At 30.7% G+C, this 21,090-nt stretch overlaps 1 protein-coding gene across 1 annotated transcript in view; it reads right to left on the bottom strand.

The window, feature by feature from the left end:
- Positions 1-883: 883 nt before the first annotated feature.
- MS3_00010452 (uncharacterized protein) overlaps positions 884-21,090 on the bottom strand; it is a gene marked incomplete at both ends in the record, with an annotated part of 34,061 nt that continues 13,854 nt past the window's right edge. Inside the window, 10 exons of the mRNA XM_051218816.1 lie at positions 884-955; positions 3,575-3,662; positions 4,392-6,668; positions 8,410-8,551; positions 9,156-9,262; positions 10,855-11,147; positions 12,327-12,400; positions 14,500-14,635; positions 17,745-17,834; positions 19,822-19,922. Of these exons, the coding sequence (XP_051072118.1) occupies positions 884-955; positions 3,575-3,662; positions 4,392-6,668; positions 8,410-8,551; positions 9,156-9,262; positions 10,855-11,147; positions 12,327-12,400; positions 14,500-14,635; positions 17,745-17,834; positions 19,822-19,922 (3,380 nt within the window). The remainder of the gene's footprint in view (positions 956-3,574; positions 3,663-4,391; positions 6,669-8,409; positions 8,552-9,155; positions 9,263-10,854; positions 11,148-12,326; positions 12,401-14,499; positions 14,636-17,744; positions 17,835-19,821; positions 19,923-21,090) is intronic.

Raw genomic sequence — 21,090 nt, 5'->3', positions numbered from 1 at the left:
GGACTGAAATTGATCAGTCTCTTATTGGCATATGTGCATATTGTGCATATGCCTCGATATTGTCTTAATTTACAAGCAGGTACATCCAGCTGACGAGTCCCAAACAGTACGAAACGCGCGTCCTGGATTCCACTGCTAGCCACTATCCATCTTTGCTCATAATAGTAAATAATATTAAAAATATCATTGCTTAATATTCAGTACATTACGAGAGAGATAATAACATTTAATAGCTATTCATGAATATAAACAACAACATCAACAACGACACGAAAAAAAGAAGAAAAATCAATCACTTAAAACGTTGAAACAGAATTAAAGGGAATAACTTTTTTTTAAAAAAAAACAACAACGATTTATTCGATTAATTTACAAAAATCAATAATATTGTGTTTATTATTGATTTATTGAATATCTATACAATTATATTTTTTGTTTTGTTTCAACAAACAAATAATCTATAGGGATCTATATAAGGATCTATCTTTCATTTATTAATGATAATAAAACAAATAGAAATAGAGAAAAAAATTCTTGTTTCCATTCAAAAAAATTATACTCAAAAAGATGTAATCTTGTTCATTTTTAATTTATAGAATTTAAACAACAACAAAAAAAAAACAAATAATTAATGTTTAAATCAATAAACGAAATAAGTAAAATAAGTTAGCGACAAACAAACAAACAAAAAAAGGGAATATTGATGAAATTAGAAATTATTTATAAATTGAAAATATGAAGTTAGATGTTATGTAAAATGGGAAAATTATTATTTATTTTTGTTTATTGAATCATATATGTATGTGTAATAATCAGAGTATTATATTTTAATAATTATTATTTATTCTTGTTATAAATAAATGATACATTCAATTTATGAAAATTAAATTGCACTCAAAAGTTCTTCTCTATAATCTGATAATGTTGTATGGATTCCAGATGTATTTATTGAGCTCTATCAAAGAAAAAACAAATAAGTAATTAAGCAGTGAAATAAGTTGTTTTTTTTAAAAAATTTATATCACAAGGGGTTTAGGGAGATTTTAGAAATTTCACAGATTGAAATCATGAGTCAATTGAAGTTAGACCACCATGGAAAACCTGGAAGCACTCGACGGCCGTTTCGTCCTAGTATGGGACTCTAGGAGTTCTAGTGAGTTGTCAGTGGAGTTCAACCAGGTCTGTTGTGAGATATCAGCTCACAGAAGACAATGGTATACGGTGGCGCAACTTCGTGGATTGGTTGAGGTTAGACATTAACACCATTGGATGACAGCTCAGTGGTTTAGTTGGTTAAGCGCTTGGTGCGAGACTGATATGTCCTTGGTTCGAATGTCGCGGTGTGCGGGATCGTGGATGCGCACTGCCGAGGAACCTCATACTAGGACGAAACGGTTGTCTAGTGCTTCCAGGTTTTCCATGGTGGTCTAGCTTCAACTGACTCATGATTTAAATCTGTGAAAATTTTATATATTTATGTATTCAATGAAGAGTTAAATAATAAGAATAACATATTACATGATCCTATAACCGATGAGTTTTTGTTCTAATTTATATATAATCGATGTTCACTACAATAGAAATTTTAAAATATTCAATAATAATATAAACAAAAATGTTAGGATCGATTGTTTCGATTGAAATCACATTTTACTAGCCATAGTAATTATTTGATTGTGTATAAAAAAAACCATATAGTGCGTATTTAAAAGATGAGATCTTAATTATAAGTATGAATGGTACATGCCCCTTCTTTTACTTGACTAGTTTGCTATATAGTTTTTTTTCTCAGTAAGATATATAATACAATAAAAGGATGAATAACAACTAGAAATGATTGCCCAGGATAGAGTTCGATAAAGATTGCTGGTGGGAGGTCTATGCTCCTCCACGAGGGGTAACAGGCATAAGTAAGTAATTCATATAATAAATAAATTGGATTGTAAATTTTTTTATTATTCTCATTTTTAACAAAATTTATCTATTTTCAATGTTATGAGGATAAACAGAATGCCAGTTTTCTCTTTTTCCAACCAATTTTTTTGTATAAGACACTATGAATTATTCACTGTTTGCTATCAATTCTTTCTACTTTTATTATTAATGGAATAAATTATTCAATGCTTTCAAGAAATATTCGAAGCGTTTCTAGACCCTATGTCAAATGATGTGTACAAGATAGATGATGACCTTATTTAACAATCCGATGAAGATTTTATAATGATAATAAGCGTAAACGGATGTGAATTTCATCAGATTTCCTTCTTTTTTAACTGAAGTCAATCATTTCATAAGGTTTTTTTATACCCCCCTTTTCTTTCATTTATTTTTCGTAGGCAGACTTATTTTCTTTAAAAATCTTCAGTGTTTTAAATGTAGGCAGGTGGCTAAAAAAAGAAGTTAATTTTTCTCGTGCTCTTCTTTTCACTCGTTTTAATGAGTAAACGAAAGTGAAATTCAAGGTTAAGTTTTCTTAGAAAATCAAAAACAACAAAAGAATATGATCCTGATGTTGTCTAATGATGAGTGGGAAACAAGAGAGAAAAAACAATTTTTTATACAAAGTAAATAGATTTTAAGTAGACTATGAAAAAAGAAGAAACAGAATTTAGAGCACTTGTCAATTACCGAAGTAAGGAAACAGACATACACCAATAAACAAAGATAATGCCATAATTATCAGTGTGAGCTCATCATACAACTTAGTAAAAAAAAATACTTAACGTTTGTTTAAACCATGAACGTCTGCTACATCATCTTCACTGTTCACACTAAATTAAATTTTCACCATACAGGTATATAAAAAGAAGGAAATCTTAGAGCGATCTTAAATGCTCAGTTGATATGGTGTAACCTAATTGTAACGAATATTATTCTGATTAAATATTATAACTGTTTTATGCATAAGCCATAAAAACTATTTATCGGTTATTCTAAATTAATAAAGTTAAGCATCACTTCGTATGACGAACAAATAAGGATATTTTTAAGGTTTTTTCTTTACAAACTTTAGAAATCATTTTAATCAGGATGACTTTTCTATTTGGAAATAAACATATGATCATATGAGTCCGAAGGCTCTGGGGTCGATCTCGGATAAAGCTGTAGATGCATGCTTTTGAGGAGTCTCATCCTAGAAGGAAGTAGCTGTTCAATGTTTCTTAATTTTCAATACTTGTTTGATTAAGATCAGTCTATTATGTCAACCATGATAATATGTAGTACTAATCACAAATATATGAATACGGGCTGGACAATCCAGTTCTCACACAGGAATATAGATATTTATCAAAGCTACAGTTCGGCCAGTTATTGCAATGCGATATTTCGTTCATATCTCTTTACATCACAGATATTGTATGATATCTCCGAATTTTATTCGAGAAAAGAAAATTGTTCTCTAATATGGGGATTATATTTTTCACATCCATTGTAAACGAAATCGGTATATTGAAATAACGTTTTATCTATGATCCAAATTTAAATGAATATGAACTATATCACAGTCGAAATGTGTTAATGACATTCATTAATACCACTAGGAAATAGCTTAGTATAAATTATAAGTACTTACTGTCTGTGATGATTCTTCAGAAACAATGTTCAAAGAACCGCTGCATACAACAGGTACAGGGATGGCAGTTGGCTTTGAGTTATCATAGCTAAAATTAAAATAATAAATATCTGAGTATTATATTATGTGAGAAGACATCATTATCTTACTGATGAACTGGTCATTCTTATAACACACATGCAGACTTTAGAAAAGGCATTTATAATTATATGATGTTGTTATTATGACGAAACTTTAAGTTACAAGCAAACTAAAAATTACTATAAATGTTTATCACAACAAATTCTAATGCATCCCATGCACACTCACTAAACTAGGAACTTAATGAGATAAAAACTGAGGTAGATAATTAATGATATCCACGATAGTGAAAATATACTCTTTTAAAAAGGATTTAAATAGAGGAATATTTATTATGAAGACATATCAAAACCTAAGATATACAAAGATAAAGCGTAAAAATATCTGCACATCTATGAATCATTTCGGGTAATTATATTTAAGGTTTCCAAATATTTCGTGACTTCGAACTTGGGAGTTTCTCCTTTTAAATATAGTTAAGAACAATACCCAGTGATTTCATAAACTGATACTATATCTTATTCTGGTCACTCCTGTTTTTTTTCAATCCATTTGACTACTAGCCAGTGAAAAACATTAAGTTAGACAGTGATTGATTTAATTCACTGGAAACTATAGATAAAGTTGTTTGACATAAACTGATATGATTTTCATTTTATCAACAAGTTAAGACAAGGTTACTGTAATTCATTTATTTTCTGAAAACACTTAGTTTAAAATATTGTCGAAAACTTACTGATGGTCATCCCATCTTGTCGTGGAGTCATATTTAGAGCGTTTAACACCAAGTATATGAGAAGTTGATAAATCCTGCTTCTGATCACCAAAATCTATTTCAGAAAATAATGGCATTTCAACCTTGGAATTATCATTTGCTCGCAGTCTGCAAGACTGTGATCCAGATTTGTTAGTTTTGTGAGGAAAAATATCATTTTCGGCTCCTGTTTTAAGCAACTTATTATCTTGTTGACCTATGCATGTATCGTGTGGTGTAGGAGATTCACAGGAATTTGATGAATCCATAGATATCGCAAGGGATAAAACTCTGGGGTTACAATAATAGTTTCCACAGTCTACATCTGACAAGCATTCATTAGAAAGATATTCTGTTACTTGATTATAATTGGTGTGAGTAGGATTTACAGTCCAGTTATTTGTAGAGCAGTTGGAATCATAAAACTGAGAACATTTTGAAGAATTTGATGAATTGTTATTCGGGTCAGTGAACTGACCATTAATTCTTACTATTGTTGAAGTTTGTATTTGTCTCTGTTGATGCTGACTGATTCCAGAATCTGGTTCTAGGCCAATTTCAGTGTTATGTGGGCTTATTAGATTAGGCGGAGATGAATAAGATGAATATGTTGATGAAGACTCTTTGTCAATAATTGGATTAGCATATATTATTCCCTGTTCAACATTATGTTGTAAATACATATTTGCTGAAGTATCTTTTTGCTCGTATGTTGACTCATTTCTGTAATCATCTTCTGGGAATAACTGGTTTACATTCATAGATGTGTAAGATGAAACTGATTGTCCTAACTTATTACAACTGTTGTTATTGTTACTTATGTTGGAATTATTATTATTTACATCGATTTCAATTTGTGACTGATGAAGACTGTTCAACGAATCTGAATGTCTAGGCTTTAGAAATTCTTTTGTATATGAATTATTAGATTGTATGCAAGCCTTACTTAAACTTTGTTTATTGATCGACTGTTCTTGTGGAAAGTAATTATTTGATAAAATATAACTAGTACAATTATTTAACGGAGATTGGATACTAGAAGATATTATGGCTTGTTGTTTAATTAATGATGAATTATATTCTATCTGTTGTTGTCTTCTTTGCAAATCAAATATATTAGGATCATTTAATGTCTGTTGAAAACGAAGAGTATTTGATTCATTAGTGTTTGCTAAAAAATATGACGAATTTAATCCATGTTGTCGATGATGTTTTATTTCTTGATCTAATGTTTGTTGTGATTGATATTGTTGATGAAGTGATACATTATGATGATTTTGACTTTGATGTTTCTGATTACAACTGTTTGTTGCAGCTGCTACAACAGCGGCTGCAGCAACAGCTGCTGAATATGCATCATACGCTGTTGGATAATTTCTTGTTGTACAATAATCTTGCATATTAAATTCATTTAAATCTTGACTTGAATAATGTGAATTTATCATGAATAAATTAACTTTACTTGAATTTAATTGAGGAATATGTTCTGAGTTGTTTGATCTATTTGAGTTGATATTTTCTGATGTTGCCATACTATTGGTGTTTGTTGGCCAACATAAATAAGGATTTCGATAAAATGCCTCACTATCTCTTGATAATGTTTGATTAAATCCCAATGGAAGATAAGTAGATTGACAAATGTTTGTACCATAATTTAATTGACCAGGAGTTTGAGCATTTGACACATATGTGCATGCTGTAGTACACGAACCACGATGATTAAGTTTACATTTATTAACTTCAGATTTAGTTATTTCTTTCATTGTCCTTTTTCTACGTAGAAGAGTAGCCGAAATAACCTTAGATTGTTTAGTGGATTTATTAAGACAATGTTCAAGTAGATTATTGTCAAGTCCAGATAAATGGGAATCGTCGCCATAGTTATTCGTTGCTGATCTAGTAATACCTCTTTCCATTTGCATACAACTGTGGATTGTATCAGTAGAGTGTCTACTGTGAACTCTACCGGATATATCAAGACTAGAGAAATGTTCTGGTGTATGCTTTGAGCTCAAATTAATTTTATTATCAGATTTAACATTTGATCCGTATAATTTTTGATCATTACTTCCAAGGATATGATGATGATCAAAAATTTTCATTTGACCGGTTGGAAAAGGTGAAATAATATCCATATGTAAGTTGTTATTACATGTTGTCAGTTCTTCACCATTTAGTAAAGTTTCTGGTTCAAGTAATGGAAAAGGTAGTTTGTATTCATCTGTTCTTCTTATCAATAATTCCATCCCTTCTTCATTGCTAAAATGTTTCAAACAAATGAATAAATAAATTATCTGTATTCAGGTAATATTTTTTTAGTTTTATCAGTTCGTAGCTTATTGTCTCTACTAATATAAATGAGCATTAAGCCAAATCGACTATGATTTCAAACAGTAACGGAAAAATATTTATATTCAATTCCTCCATTAATCTGGTGTTCGGCAGGGATCATCCGATGAATACTAAGAGTAGATTTTTGTAGTGAATTACAGAATATGATACGATACTCGATTCAATATATAAAACTTATTAATTATAATTTCCAAAAATAACAATGATAATAGTATAGTCATCAAGATCCTTTAAATGATTAGGCTCCAGGACAATAATCCATGTTTACTGACTCATTTTTCTCAAAAAATTATTGTTACAGGGTCGAGTAAACAAAAATATCTCCCGATTCAAACTCAGTGCCTATATCCTATGCTTATATAACTTCATCTTGGTGAAAACTAATATTTTTAGTACTGTTGCTACTATAATTATTCATAAATTACAGCATCGTTTGATAGTAAATCACTTTATCATATCCATTGTTGTTATCAATACTCTGTATACGTCAATTAAGACGTTTCATAGTTGACCACTGATAAAGAAAATGATTTTGTGATATCATTTATTAACTAAAGTTATTTAAGTACAGAACAATCGTAAAGGAATTAAGTGGGTTTTCATTTAACTAACTGACTAACCAATGTTTCTAACTGTACGAATTTATGTTGATGCTTTCTGATTCAATAGTGAACAACTTAATTTTCAACTGTGTAAATATTGCAATCAATTTACTTGTTTCATACTTATTTGAACTGAATAATTGTGAATGCTAACTATATATACTCAGGCGCTATTATGAGAAAAAGTTTTCAGTTGCTGAAATGTTATATATTGGAAAATTGAAACAGAAACATTGCAGTTCTTGGTATATTTTTCGTTTTATCTATCCTTTTGAAAAAGGTGAATGACAAATACGTTGAAATTCACGAACATTATATTTGATTAATTGGAAAATAGTTGTAGTAGCTAAACTGTCAGAAAACGGTTATAAGTGAATTCAGATGACTCTTCACCCTTTGATTAACAGTAAGACGACATGATATGTTATCACTAATATCAATGCATGAAAAAAATCATGAACACGAATTCAATTGGAAAAACCTTAAAATTTTTGATCAAGGAAACTTAAAGAATGTCAGGAAATCTCTAGAAGCATGGTATTCAGATCAACTATCAATCAACAGATACACTGACACTGAACCGATCTATGAACCAATATGGAAGAGTTCAATAACTCACAAGACCAGATGTCAACCAACTACAACTGTCAAAGTGAATACAAAGATAAATGAAAACAATGAAACCTACGAAAACAACCAATCACAAACAAGGTTATTAAAATGAATTGATATTACACTTTGGGAATAACTAGAAAGCTCACTTCTATATGAAGTGTGTACCGAATATTTTGATCAAAATGAAATCTCAGTAATTAAACCATGTAAATCAGAATACCGAAAACTACTAACAGATAAAAAGTAAACTACAAAGAGGCCGAACTTTTTGGTTTTTCAGTGAATGTTAACACAGTGAAAATAATGTGAATATAGCAACCCATCTCAATAAATACAAATTTATCAATTTTAAACTCAATAAAAGTAATTTACATTGATCTGATCATGAGAATTCTTGAAGTAAAGCCTAATATATTAAAATTGAAACTTACGATAATTGTCGGTGTATCACAATAATATGATCTTGTTTACCGTTTTTCATAATAAGTTTTATTCTTGACTGTAGCCAAATCCATTGAGATTGTTTATTCAACCATCGGTGTACAAGTAAGCCAAGTGAACCTACTTTAAAAACTATCAAAATAAAAATTTATTTGTATTACCTTGGTACTTAAACTTTGAAAACTAGTTAAACCAATTCTATGTTATAACAATCTACTGCATATTTCATTCATAAGTGCATATTTCGAACCATAACATTGTTCTTTCATTAATGTATATAATTTAAGAGAAATATCGACATTAAGAAGAGAGGCCTCAACCTTGGTTGTGTGATAGTTGGCACCTCTCAATTAAGAACGTCTGCAATTTCTATGGGTTCCCAAACCACCCTACCCAGTACCACATTTGGAAATTTTACCCCTGAACTATTAGAAACTCTGTTGACTTCCTGCCAAATTTCGTCAGCAGTAAGGACTAGACAAACATGAAATCGAGTAGTGTTCTGTGATCAACCAGTATAATTATCTCAGTCCTACATGAGAATAGTCGCGATCTAAATACCTAAGTGGAAAAGTCATTCATTGTAAAACTGAGTGACGTGAGGTCAAACAGCTGAAATTCTTTTGTAGATCTGAATTATACTTAATTAGATAAAATGAAATATTTCATGAATACGCGTTGTATAAAAGGGAAAACGTAATATTTGAAAAGAAATATAAAATACTTGTTAACTTACGTTCTTTATGTCCTCTAGCAACATAACGTAAATCGTCTGGGTGTATTAAGTCATAAACTTTGAAATTTTGTAAGTCACTGTCAGAGTAATTGAATATAAGTCGAGCACTATAAAAAATGTATACGAAAATAGCAATCAACAGCCAGTATTTGAGGTTATATCAACTATTCTACAACCAATTTCGATTATGGTTAATCTAGGTTAAGCCTTTTATCAACTTACGTAACAGACATTGTTATTCGAACAGTAACAATTCGAGTATTTCTTTGTACCGTTATGATCAGTAGATCACAGACACTTGCTAAAGTGTCAATCGCTTAAATGTCACTCGACAACTTATCCTCCTCCCCATGTATGTACGTACTCAAATCCTATTATCATCCTTTGCTTTGACTTGCTCCGCTCTTATGCGATTCAATTATAAATTTGCCTATGTAATTACTCATATATACTTATTCGCCTCTCTGCTTCAAATTCGCTCTATGTGCTTATAGACTTATGATCTGTGCTGTCGGTTAATAAACTGTAGTTGCCGCTTCTCATTGATTTCTGATTTCAAACACCGTTGAAATTTATATGAAAACGGTTATCGAGGTGATTGATTAACGAAGCAAAGCCACTACAAGGCATGCTGAAGATATTATGGGAAATATTTTAGGAATAATCACATCAGAAATAATTAGAAAGTTACCATTCATAAAATACAACTGATTCAATCATAAACAGTATGGAGATTAAAATGAAACTAAATATACTTTCTCTGGTGAACATTGAAAAAGATATTTATAATAAGCTTTCCATTTTCAAGGTAGCTTGAATCTTTACAATATATTTACTGTAGATTTCATAAATTAGTATTAATATCATATAAATCCTTATTCTCTTGCTTATTCAGTATAAAATAATTTGAAACAAATTATAAAAACCATTTTCGAGTAATCTTTTAAATCCATTTTTGTTGGATGATTAAGCGTAAGTAACAGGAAGTCCCAAGTCTAGGTTTTCTAATCGATTATTACTCATCGGTAAGGCATTTATTAAATCATTTTAAGAATTGATATTTCTCTTGTCTATTATATCAAGTTTTAATAGTTGAATTCATGAGTCAATCTAAGCCAGACCACTATTGAAAACTTGGAAGCACTGGACGGCAGTTTCGTCCCAGTATAAGACTCCCCAGCAGTGCACATCCACGATCCTGGTCGTGGAACTCGAACCCAGGAACTTCGGTTTCAGGCGTCAATACTTAACCTCTAGACCACTGAGCCAGCATCCAAGGTTGTTAACGTCTAACTTTAGTCGATCAAATGTGTGCTGATGTTTCTGAATCCGTAGATAGTTATTTTGTTCTAAATAGATGTAATTTCGATTACATGAGTTACGAATTAGCTTAGATGACTTATACTTATAAACGACTGAATCACTCTGGAGTTAAGCCATGAAAATAGAGTAAAGCTTTGAATAATATGTAGCGAAATTAAATGTTAACTTTTTAATAAACTGATTAGTCGGTTGGATAGTCTTTCAGTCTACCATGTGTCTGAAATATCTCTAAAAAATATCTGTATTTCATATGAAGAGTTTAAAGAACTATAAAATAAACAACTATAATAAAGTTTTATATTAAACCGTTTTATTCCCGTATTCCAAGAATACACACGTTTTGTCAAACACAATTTACAACAAAATGAATACTCACCGAGCGTCTATTGTTATAACAGTCAAATCTAATTGATGTTTTGTTTTAAAAGTTGCATCACGTTGTGGACCATTTAAACTTGGTAATGGTCCTAGTGGACTACAGACCGCAAAAAAACCAAGAGGCGGTAAATTATGTTGATTAGAAGTTGATACATTATATGAACAAGAAGTATTATACTTGTTAGATATATTTGGATTGTTGCATGAATTCGATTGTTCAGAATTAACAGATAATTGCATACTTCTAGCTTGTCCATGTAGAAATTGCAACCGACCGCTAAGTTCAAGTGTCTAAAACAAATTATTTGTTTTATTATTACAAAAGTTTACTATAATTTTATGTGAATAGTTCAAAAAATAAAATTCATTTCTCAGTGTAGATTTTAGGTAAAAAGTAAATTAGACATGCATTTTCTGAGTAATTTTGTTTATAAAAGTACTTTAAATGTGTTACGTAACTTATATTTACTTCTAGAATAACTGCCAACAAACCAAATGTTAATGACAATCAATTTTTACTCCATGAAACTAAAGATTAAATCAGTATCTGTATTATAATACTTATATAGTTTAAAAATTCACAGTAGCATATATTCTTGAGAATTCCCCAGAATTACCTGGTAAATTTGAAGTGAGCCAACGTATATATTAAGCAATAACTGCTGACATAGAAGTTACAAGAGAGTATTCTACAATCCGTTCACATTTAATGAATAAGTAAATCAGTTGGAAGATTTCAGTGTTAGTTTATTCTTTACTCGAACATTTTATTAAACTTTCATAGTAGAACTGTATATTTCACTTATTGGTATAATTTTAATTCATTGCTTTGTTAAAATTGATAAATAATTAAAAGTGGTAATTATGTTTTAAAAGGATTATCAACTTATACTGTTCTAATCAAAATATGAATTGAATCAGAAGGGGTTTTTGTTGATGTTGTAGTAATTTTAATAGTTAAGTTCATGATTCGATTGTAGCCAGACCACCATGGAAAACCTGGAAGCATTGGACGGCCGTTTCGTCCTAATATGCGACTCCTCAACACCGTTCATCCACGATCTCTCCTCGCGAGATTCGAACCCAAGACTTATCGGGATCGTGGGTGTGCACAGCTGAGGATTCTCATACTGGGACGAAACGGTCGTCCAATGCTTACAGGTTTTCCATAATGGTCTAGCTTCAATTGACCCATGATCTCAACTATTGAAATAACTACAATCTCCACAAAACTCCTTCTGATATATATGATTATTAAACATTTTTAAATCTCTGTATTAAACTGATCTTACATTTACCAATATAAGACTACATGTATACATTAAATGAGAAAGTAATCATCTCAATATATATACATTAGAAAGTTAGTTCATTCAATCTGTTGAAATAAATTCATCACAATGGTGTATAATTGTGAGAGATAAAATTCAATTTTTATCAATGTTTTGGGATTAAACAAAAATAACTTACAATAAATCCAGATGTATTATCTAAAAGGCACCGAAATCGTACTGTGAATTGACGTTTTAAGTAATGAGCAGTTTCTAAGTAAAATTAAATTTAAAAGAAATGATTGTAATTTATTGTATATTCAAATTATCTCTTAACATAATTATAATAGTAAATGAACTCTTTTTATTAAATGCAAAATGGAAAAAGAAATTTAAGAATCTCATTTATTACAGTTCTATAGTTGAAGAACATATGGAACTCAAAACAACTGTCAATCAATATCAAAGTCACAATCTTTAAAACGAATGTCAAGACATTTCAAATGTATGGAGCTGAAACTTGGAAAACTACCACAACCATAATCAACTAGGTACAAGTAGTTATAAACAATTGTCTACCCAAGATACTCAATGTCCATCGTTGATCGGACACTATCAGCAACAATCTACCGTAAGACAGAACAAACCAGCTTTCAAATGAAGAGGAAATTTGGAAAAGACGTTGCAAGTGAATAGGACACATTATGTAAATCATCGAACTGCATCACAAGGTAAGCGCTAACTAAAAATCTTGAAAGGAAAAGAGAAAGAGAAGGGCTAAATAACACACTGCTTTGGAAATTGGAAACAGGCATGAAGAAGATGAATAGAAACGGTAAAGACATGTAAAGGATTGCCTAGGATAGGGTTGGATGGAGAATACTGGTGGACGGCCTATGCTCCTCGACGAGGGGTCACAGGCGTAAGTAAGTCAGTACTTATTATAGTTATTACTTAGTATTAGTACAATTCATCTGAAAATATATTAATTACATATAACTTTCGCAGATAAGGAAGTTGACTCGTTAAACAAACTACTTGTCATTTATGTATGATTTCAATAAAATTCTTAAAATATCTCTAATTTCTTGTTAATATAAGGGAGAAAAAAGTTATTTTCCTATTCACTGAAAACATTATTTTTCAGTAACAGGAAAACTTAGATTTACCTTACACCAATAAAAGTTGATAATTGAATGAATAAAGTAATTTAAAAAGAAAACCTATAAGATTCATTAGTAAGCTGTTATCATTTTACCAAAAGCAAAAAATAAAGAACGTCAAACAACTCACATTAAATGATTTTCCCTTCAGAAACAATAAAGAGATTTATAATTAAAGAAAAAAAGCTTTTAAGAGCAATCAATTTTCTTTACTTTTCATTATTATTGTTAATATTCTTTAATGATGTGTTGATAGAAAAACCTAATAATGATCCATATGAAGAGGAGAGAAAAGTAAAAATTAAACTATTCACACCATTTAAAAGAAGAATAAGAACCTGTAAAACATGGGGCATTATCCTCTTTTTCTTCTTTTTTTTATCATTTATTCAAAAGAATAGTGGTTCAAAAAATATGCCAATTCATTTTCAATAAACTGATTTATTTAACTCAATAATCAACAGTTTTCTAAGAATTACTTGTAATATAAATCTATTAATATGAGACATCAATTCACAAACGGTTAAGGAAAAGTAGAAATAAATCATGATAAACATAAATATTTTGATAGTTGAATTCATGAATCAATTAAGGCTAGATCATCATGGAAAACCTGCAAGAACTGGACGGCTGTTTCGTCCTACTGAGGGGTTCCTCAACAATGCGCATCTACGGTCTGGCTTCCCAAGATTCGGACCCAGGACCTGTCGCTCTTGCACGCGAACGACTAACCTCTAGACCACTGAGACGGCATCCAACGGAGTCCCATACTAGAACGAAATAAACGTTTAGTGCTTCCGGGTTTTTCATGGCGCTCTAGCTTCAATTAACTCATGTCCACAAAATCCCTCTCTGAATATAAATATTTATCACGATTTAATAATAAGCAATTTTTTTCACGTACAAATAAACATTGATCACTAAACATGAATGGTGCATTATTATAATGGTTTTTAACTTTTCTAAACGTTGATAACAATGTTAATTCTAAGAATAAAGAGAGAGAAAGAAAGTTTTTAAAGAATTTGTGGACCAAATGATTATTTCATAATAGATAACTTTATGAATCTTCAACTTTTCATTACTTCAAAAGTTAAATGGTGTGTTTTATTCGCTAACCAGAGTCCTGAATGATGCCGTAAAAATTGGTTTCTTAAAAAATAGTCTCGTATTTTAAACTAAATAAACTTGTCATTTTTAATTACTTACCAGGAGTCATCAAATCATGTAATGTAGATGAATGAAACTCAGCTGGAAGCATTAATTTCCATGATAGTTGTCTTCGAAATTCCTCTCTATCTTCTGAATGAATCAATTCCAATACACTTTGATGCAAAATATCAGCCTATAAAGTAAAACAGAATAGATTATTGTAGCATTTTGTAAATTGTATGATGAAATAACCATTCTAGCAATTGTGAAACTTAATTACTGTATTTTTCTAGTGAAGTAAAATAATGAATTTTTAATTTAATCATAGAACATAGCATAATGTCCTACAAGTGGATTTGGGAGAGTTTTCCAACACATTGGTTGTTAACAAATGATTACTAATAACCGCTAGAGAGTTATTATTCAAAATGAAAACTTATAACACCTTTGCTTTATATAACTATACGATTTTTATTATTGTACTGTATACATTAGACAGTAATAATAAATTAAAATGACTGTTTCCCTTACGCGATCGATTACAATAAAGTTCCATAAAATTACTGAATAGTTCATAAAGTGACTATAAGAGAATATAAATGAATAATCAGACATTGTTTCTTTTATGTAAATCAGCTGTTCCGGTGTGTGAATGTGTCTATGTGTATTCATATACTACTGTGTGTCATAAGCTCTTGACCTAACTTATTTCACTGTAATATTCATTTATAGAGTAATTGCTTAACCTAACAATACCATATTTTAGATGAAAGTTCTTAAAATGAATGTCTTTCCCTTTGTGAGAATCATATAGATATAAGACAATCTAAAGTGAAATAATCTTCAGGTGCCTATTATATGTATGAAAAAGATTCTTCACCTGACCAGGTGATGGCCTACATATATTTCTCCTAATGAATCTAAGTCACAGATATATTTATTTAGGATCAATAAAACTATAATCATGAGCTTATTTTGTATAATTTTGCTTTCTGTTAACCTTTATCCTGTATTCAGATGTTAAAATTCTATTCTTTTGTCATAGAAAATAGAAATGCGGTGAGTTTACTCAATCTTTATTGTACTTGAAATATAATACTACCATTATGCTTATTTATATGGTGATGTCATGCCTCTAAATACAACACATGATATTCAGTTAGTTCAACAATGCCGTATTATGCTAATACGAAACCAAAAAATTAAATAAGTTTATTATTTAACTGGAATTTCATAATTACTTTGATATTTCCCATGGATATTTCAAACTGTTTTTGTGAGTAACAGTCATAAATGAAGCGTGTTCTGATTTCCAGAATAGTATATGACATAAGTTATGATTAAGAATTAATCAGTCTCAGAAGGGGTTTTGTGGAGATTGTAGTAATTTAAACAGTTGAGATCATGAGTCAATCGAAGCTAGGTCCTGGGTTCGAATCCCGCCAGGCGGGAGCGTGTACGCGCACTACTGAGGAGTCCCATAATAGGACGAAACGGACGTCCAGTGCTTCCAGGTTTTCCATGGTGGTCTAGCTTCAGTTGACTCATGATCTCAACTGTTTAAATTAATCAGTCATTCATGATAAAGAAATCTCGTTGCTGAGTAATCACATTAGCTTCGAAAGGTGTTTTTGCAGTTCAACTATGGAATATATTCTTGTTATTGGCTTGTTACAACCAAAAACTTTTATAGTACAACTTTGTTTTCATTCATGTTTATCACAGTTTAAGGACTAATTTAACTACAACGTAATGTGTTTCATAAACATGATTTTATTTTTTTTATTTTTTACCGTCCTTCGGAACTTTAAAATATTCTCAGACAGATAAAAATATGTAAGCGCTTGGATTATGTTTTAAGAAGTGGTTTATCATAAAATTCATGATGCACGTTTCGTACTGCTGCAAATTAGTTGAATTTATACATCCAAGTACCCATAGATTCAAATATCAAGGAATTATTGTCTAAGTTGTGAAGTCCAGGTAACCACCAACTGCTAAATGAAGATGCTGTCTGTACTGAATTTTGAAGACCTTGTATTGTTCCAGTGCTAATATGGGTATATGATCATCCAAACAATAAGTCTCGGATAGGATAGAATTTTTATTCTGATCTTAATGTATGGAGATGTTTCAAAATGTAATCAGCTTGAAAGTGCCTGCGGTATTGAACATTTATTCAGGTAGTCCATATACTGATGAGAAATAAGTAATTCAGTCGTTTATATCAGCAATTCCTCAGAATATTAATTATCAGAGATTGCTTTTAGCATTATATTTCACTTACTGTATTGTTATAAATTACTTTAACGACATTTAGAAGAGTCATTAAGTCATCAAATCACATTTTAATATGGTAAAAGTTAACCCAAAACATTTTCTACGTAATAGTAAAAAAAGACTAATTTCAAGACAGAATACTTAGCGAAATAAAGACAAACAGAACTGTTGTTTTAGACAGATCAACGGCTTATAATTTTCTAACAACCAATATCGATTTGTCTAGTCCTTAAAGTTGACTACATCTATAAATCAAGTTTGTAATATTCTAATTAGAAAAAGTGATTTGATATCTCGGCACTATTTATTTCGTTCCAGACAGACGACTGAGATTGATAAGAACTCTTAGATTAATATTTCGTACTAGATTATATTCATCTCCAAGGTTCAGTTACAATCTTAAATAAACTTGTACTCACATGGATATTCTAACCCACATCTATTGTTGTAGTCACAGATGTTACCATAGAATATCATATACGTAATCAACTATCTGTGCTTTAGAAGATAATCAACTAGTGAATTTAAAAATTAAATATATAAAAATGTCTTAATATGTGTGATAACGATTATTTTTGAATTGTACAGAATCTCCACAGATCAACTTAGTATTTGTACACTGATAACTTGTTTCAAAATATATTTCTCCATCTGTTATTGAGAAGCTATTATATATGAATTCAAGAAATTGGGTAATAAAATGGTAGTACAATGGTGAAATCTGATAAGATTTATAAATTGATTACGGTCAAAAATGTAAATCAATGGGTTTCAAAAGCGGGATTTAATTCTGTTGAACTTAATACAAGAGGTTGTAATCCACCTTGATATCTCAAATGTGGAACTTTTGGTACAACACTTTTGGTCAATCTTAATCTATGACAAATCGGTTAACTAGTATTCCTGAATTCCAAGTAACGGTACCTCACAACGAAAGGAACTAGCTTCACCTGATACAAAAGCATTTTATTATATTGCTCATATTTAATGTAATTTCATTGATAATTTAGTTAGTTACTTACCTGATGAAAACCTAAATAATGCTCCACAGTTCTTGATACAGAAAATACTTCACCATCACAGGACATAATAAATATAAATCCATTTAAAGCCTATAAAATCAGAGTAAAGTATGTTTCACTAATTATACATAGTAAATCATCGTTAGTTTTGTTTATGATTATACATTTGTTGTTGTTTACTTCAAATTTAGATGAGGTTTTGATTATATCTGGAGAAGTTTACACTTTTAAAAATGTATCTATTTCAGATTAGTGGTTATTATTTGGTTAGTACATTTAGATAGTATCTTTATAAATTTTCTTAATTATTACCTCGAAGGTGGATTTGAATAGCTACCATATTGCCGAGTCACCAAAGTACTGTTGAAATTTGTTTGAACAATAAATTTGACACTTGAATAGCTTAACAACATAACATTTATTAAAATACTTAGAATGGTCCCAACTTATCCGTTATGTATATATGGCATTCTTAACTAATATTGAAGAAAATTTCGAGTACCAAGTTTCTGTTTTTCAATATTTAGAATTTATATGCCACTACTGTGGAACAGAGTTTTTGATCACAGAATTTATAATTTGTATGCTAAAACGTAGGAAGTTGTATTAAAATTTGATTGATGGTATAAATATTGGATTGCGGAACATAAATCAATTAGAAGTTTAGAAGATTCTTTCTTTTAAAGTCAACTTTTGGGATCCAAATGCAGAATAGTATGAACTGTTCCTTTATTTCAAATTGTTTTATCATATTCTCGTATTTTTATAAGGAGATTTAATATTAATATCGTTCCACATTCAAATCTTAAAAGACTGACTAGATTAGATTCCAGCTTTCATTATTAAAATAACATGGTTGACAAGAACTGTTAGTGTTTATGAATAAAACCTTTTGTTAAAATTGTTAACACAAAACGCGCGACATGGATTCCCCTACTAGCTTGTGACTTAAGACAATATCGAGGTAATCTGCATAAGATGCATATATACCAATAAGAGGCTGATCGATTATAGTCCTAAACGACAATGGGAAAATTCAAACAAACAATACTAAGTGTTAGTACTATTTGTTTCAAATATTTGCCTATATACATTACTTATTTACTTACTTACGCCTGTTACTCCCATTGGAGCATAGGCAGCCGACCAGCATTCTCCAACCCATGTTTAGAATTTTCTGTCAGCTATATTCAACCATTTATTACTGTTTAGAAATTTATAGGAATAAATATTTTGTATTATGTTCAAATTGTATTAGTCAAGGTTATGTGAATCGATCAGTAGTGGATATTACTTACTTACGCCTGTTACTCTCAATGGAGCATAGGCCGCTGACCAGCATTCTCCAACCTACTCTGTCCTGGGCCGTCTTTTCTAGTTCCATCCAATTCTTGTTCATCCTTCTCATGTCTATCTCCATTTCTCGGTGTAATGTGTTCTTTGGTCTTCCTCTTCTCCTCATTTGGCCTTCAGGATTCCATGTGAGGGCTTGTCTTGTGATGCAATTGGGTGCTTTCCTCAATGTGTGTCCTATCCACCTCCAGCGCTTCTTCCTAATTTCTTCCTCCGCTGGAATCTGGTTTGTTCTCTCCCACAGTACGTTGTTGCTAATAGTGTCCGACCAACGGATCCGAAGTATTTTGCGTAGACAACTGTTAATAAACACCTGTATTTTCTGGATGATGGCTTTCGTAGTTCTCCAGGTTTCTGCCCCAGTAGACAGTAGAACTGTGTTGACATTTGTATTGAAAATCCTGACCTTGGTGTTGGTTGACAGTTGCTTTGAGTTCCAGATGTTCTTCAGTTGTAAATATGCTGCTCTTGCTTTTCCGATCCGCGCTTTCACATCTGCATCAGATCCACCTTGTTCATCAATGATGCTGCCCAAATATGTAAAGGTTTTTACATCTTCCAAATCTTCTCCGTCAATTGTGATTGGATTGCGGTAGTGGATATATGTATCAATAATTGAGTTTATATTAAACAAAAGCACAGTTTATAAAATAGTTGAATAAACTGTTTTAACTCATTTTTCGTTCGGAATATAATTTAATAATGCATTAACTCTTTTACTTACTTGTAAACAAGCTTCTCCTTCAATTCTAGTCAAATCAAACGGACAATGATACAAGTGTGAAACAAGTCTATTCTCTGTTACTAATCGATCAAATGATAAAGCTAAATAAGAAAAAAAGGATGAAATAGAATATTACAAGTAATAATATGGAGATTCATTTCTAAATTTTATGATTAAAAGTAACTTCAGATTCTACAAAGTGTGCAAAATCATTCAATAAAATATGTTTTCTTTATTGTTTCTTAGTCACTTATTGAGTGTGCATAGTATAATCTTAATTTTATCTATTTTTATTTCTAATACATTCTCCTATTAGAAAACTCTTGTGAATTAATACGTATTGTTGAACTCCAGTATTTGATAATGAGAATAAACGAAAATGTAGTATCTTGTTAGTACTGAGTTAAATTAAAGTAAAACTCATATAATTATTTTAATAGTTGAATTCCTGAGTCAGTTGAAGCTAGACCATCATGGAAAACCTAGGAGCAATAGACAACCATTTCGTCCGATTATGCGCTGTCCGGTGCTTGCAAGCTTTTAATGAATTCAACTATTAAAATAACTATAATATCCACAAAATTCCTCTGTTTATAATCACCATATGATCTCTAGTGACGGTCTCCAAGTGGTACTTCCTGCAGTCTTAATGAGAAGTTGTAACCAGTGGAGTTCAACCGGGTCAGTTGTGAGATAATAACCCACTAATGACAATTGTGGATGTGTCGCTCAATTTGGTGGATTGGTTGAAATTAGATATTAACACCGTTGGATAACGGCCAGCTCAGTGGTCTAGAGGTTAGACATTCGAACACGAGACTGATAAGTCCTGGGTACGAATCTCACGAGATGGGATCGTGGATGCACATATCTAGGGAGTCCCATACTAGAAAGAAACGGCCGTCAAGTAATTTCAGGTTTTCCATTGTGGTCTAGCATCGATTGACTTATGAATTCAACTATTAAAATTAGTACGATATCCACAAAACCCCTTTCTGGTTATATGATTATTGTTATAGTCTATTAATTAAACATTAGTATCTTTTGTAAATTCATTTCTGAAAAACTGTTAATTAATTTAAGTAATTGGTAAAGTTGTTTTAAACAAATAGTCAACTTTATTTTTTTCTGCAGACCACTATGTCTACTCTAATCAACAGTTTATTGAACTTATTAATTCCAACAACTACAAATATTACAGAGTATTGTTTAAATGAGAAAGCAAGTCAGAATAGTAATACACTTGATTTGTTGATAGTAGATTAAGAG

Source organism: Schistosoma haematobium, chromosome ZW (genome assembly GCF_000699445.3).
Source record: "Schistosoma haematobium chromosome ZW, whole genome shotgun sequence".
Taxonomy (NCBI): Eukaryota; Metazoa; Platyhelminthes; class Trematoda; order Strigeidida; family Schistosomatidae; genus Schistosoma; species Schistosoma haematobium.
This window is presented reverse-complemented; position numbering and strand designations above follow the sequence as displayed.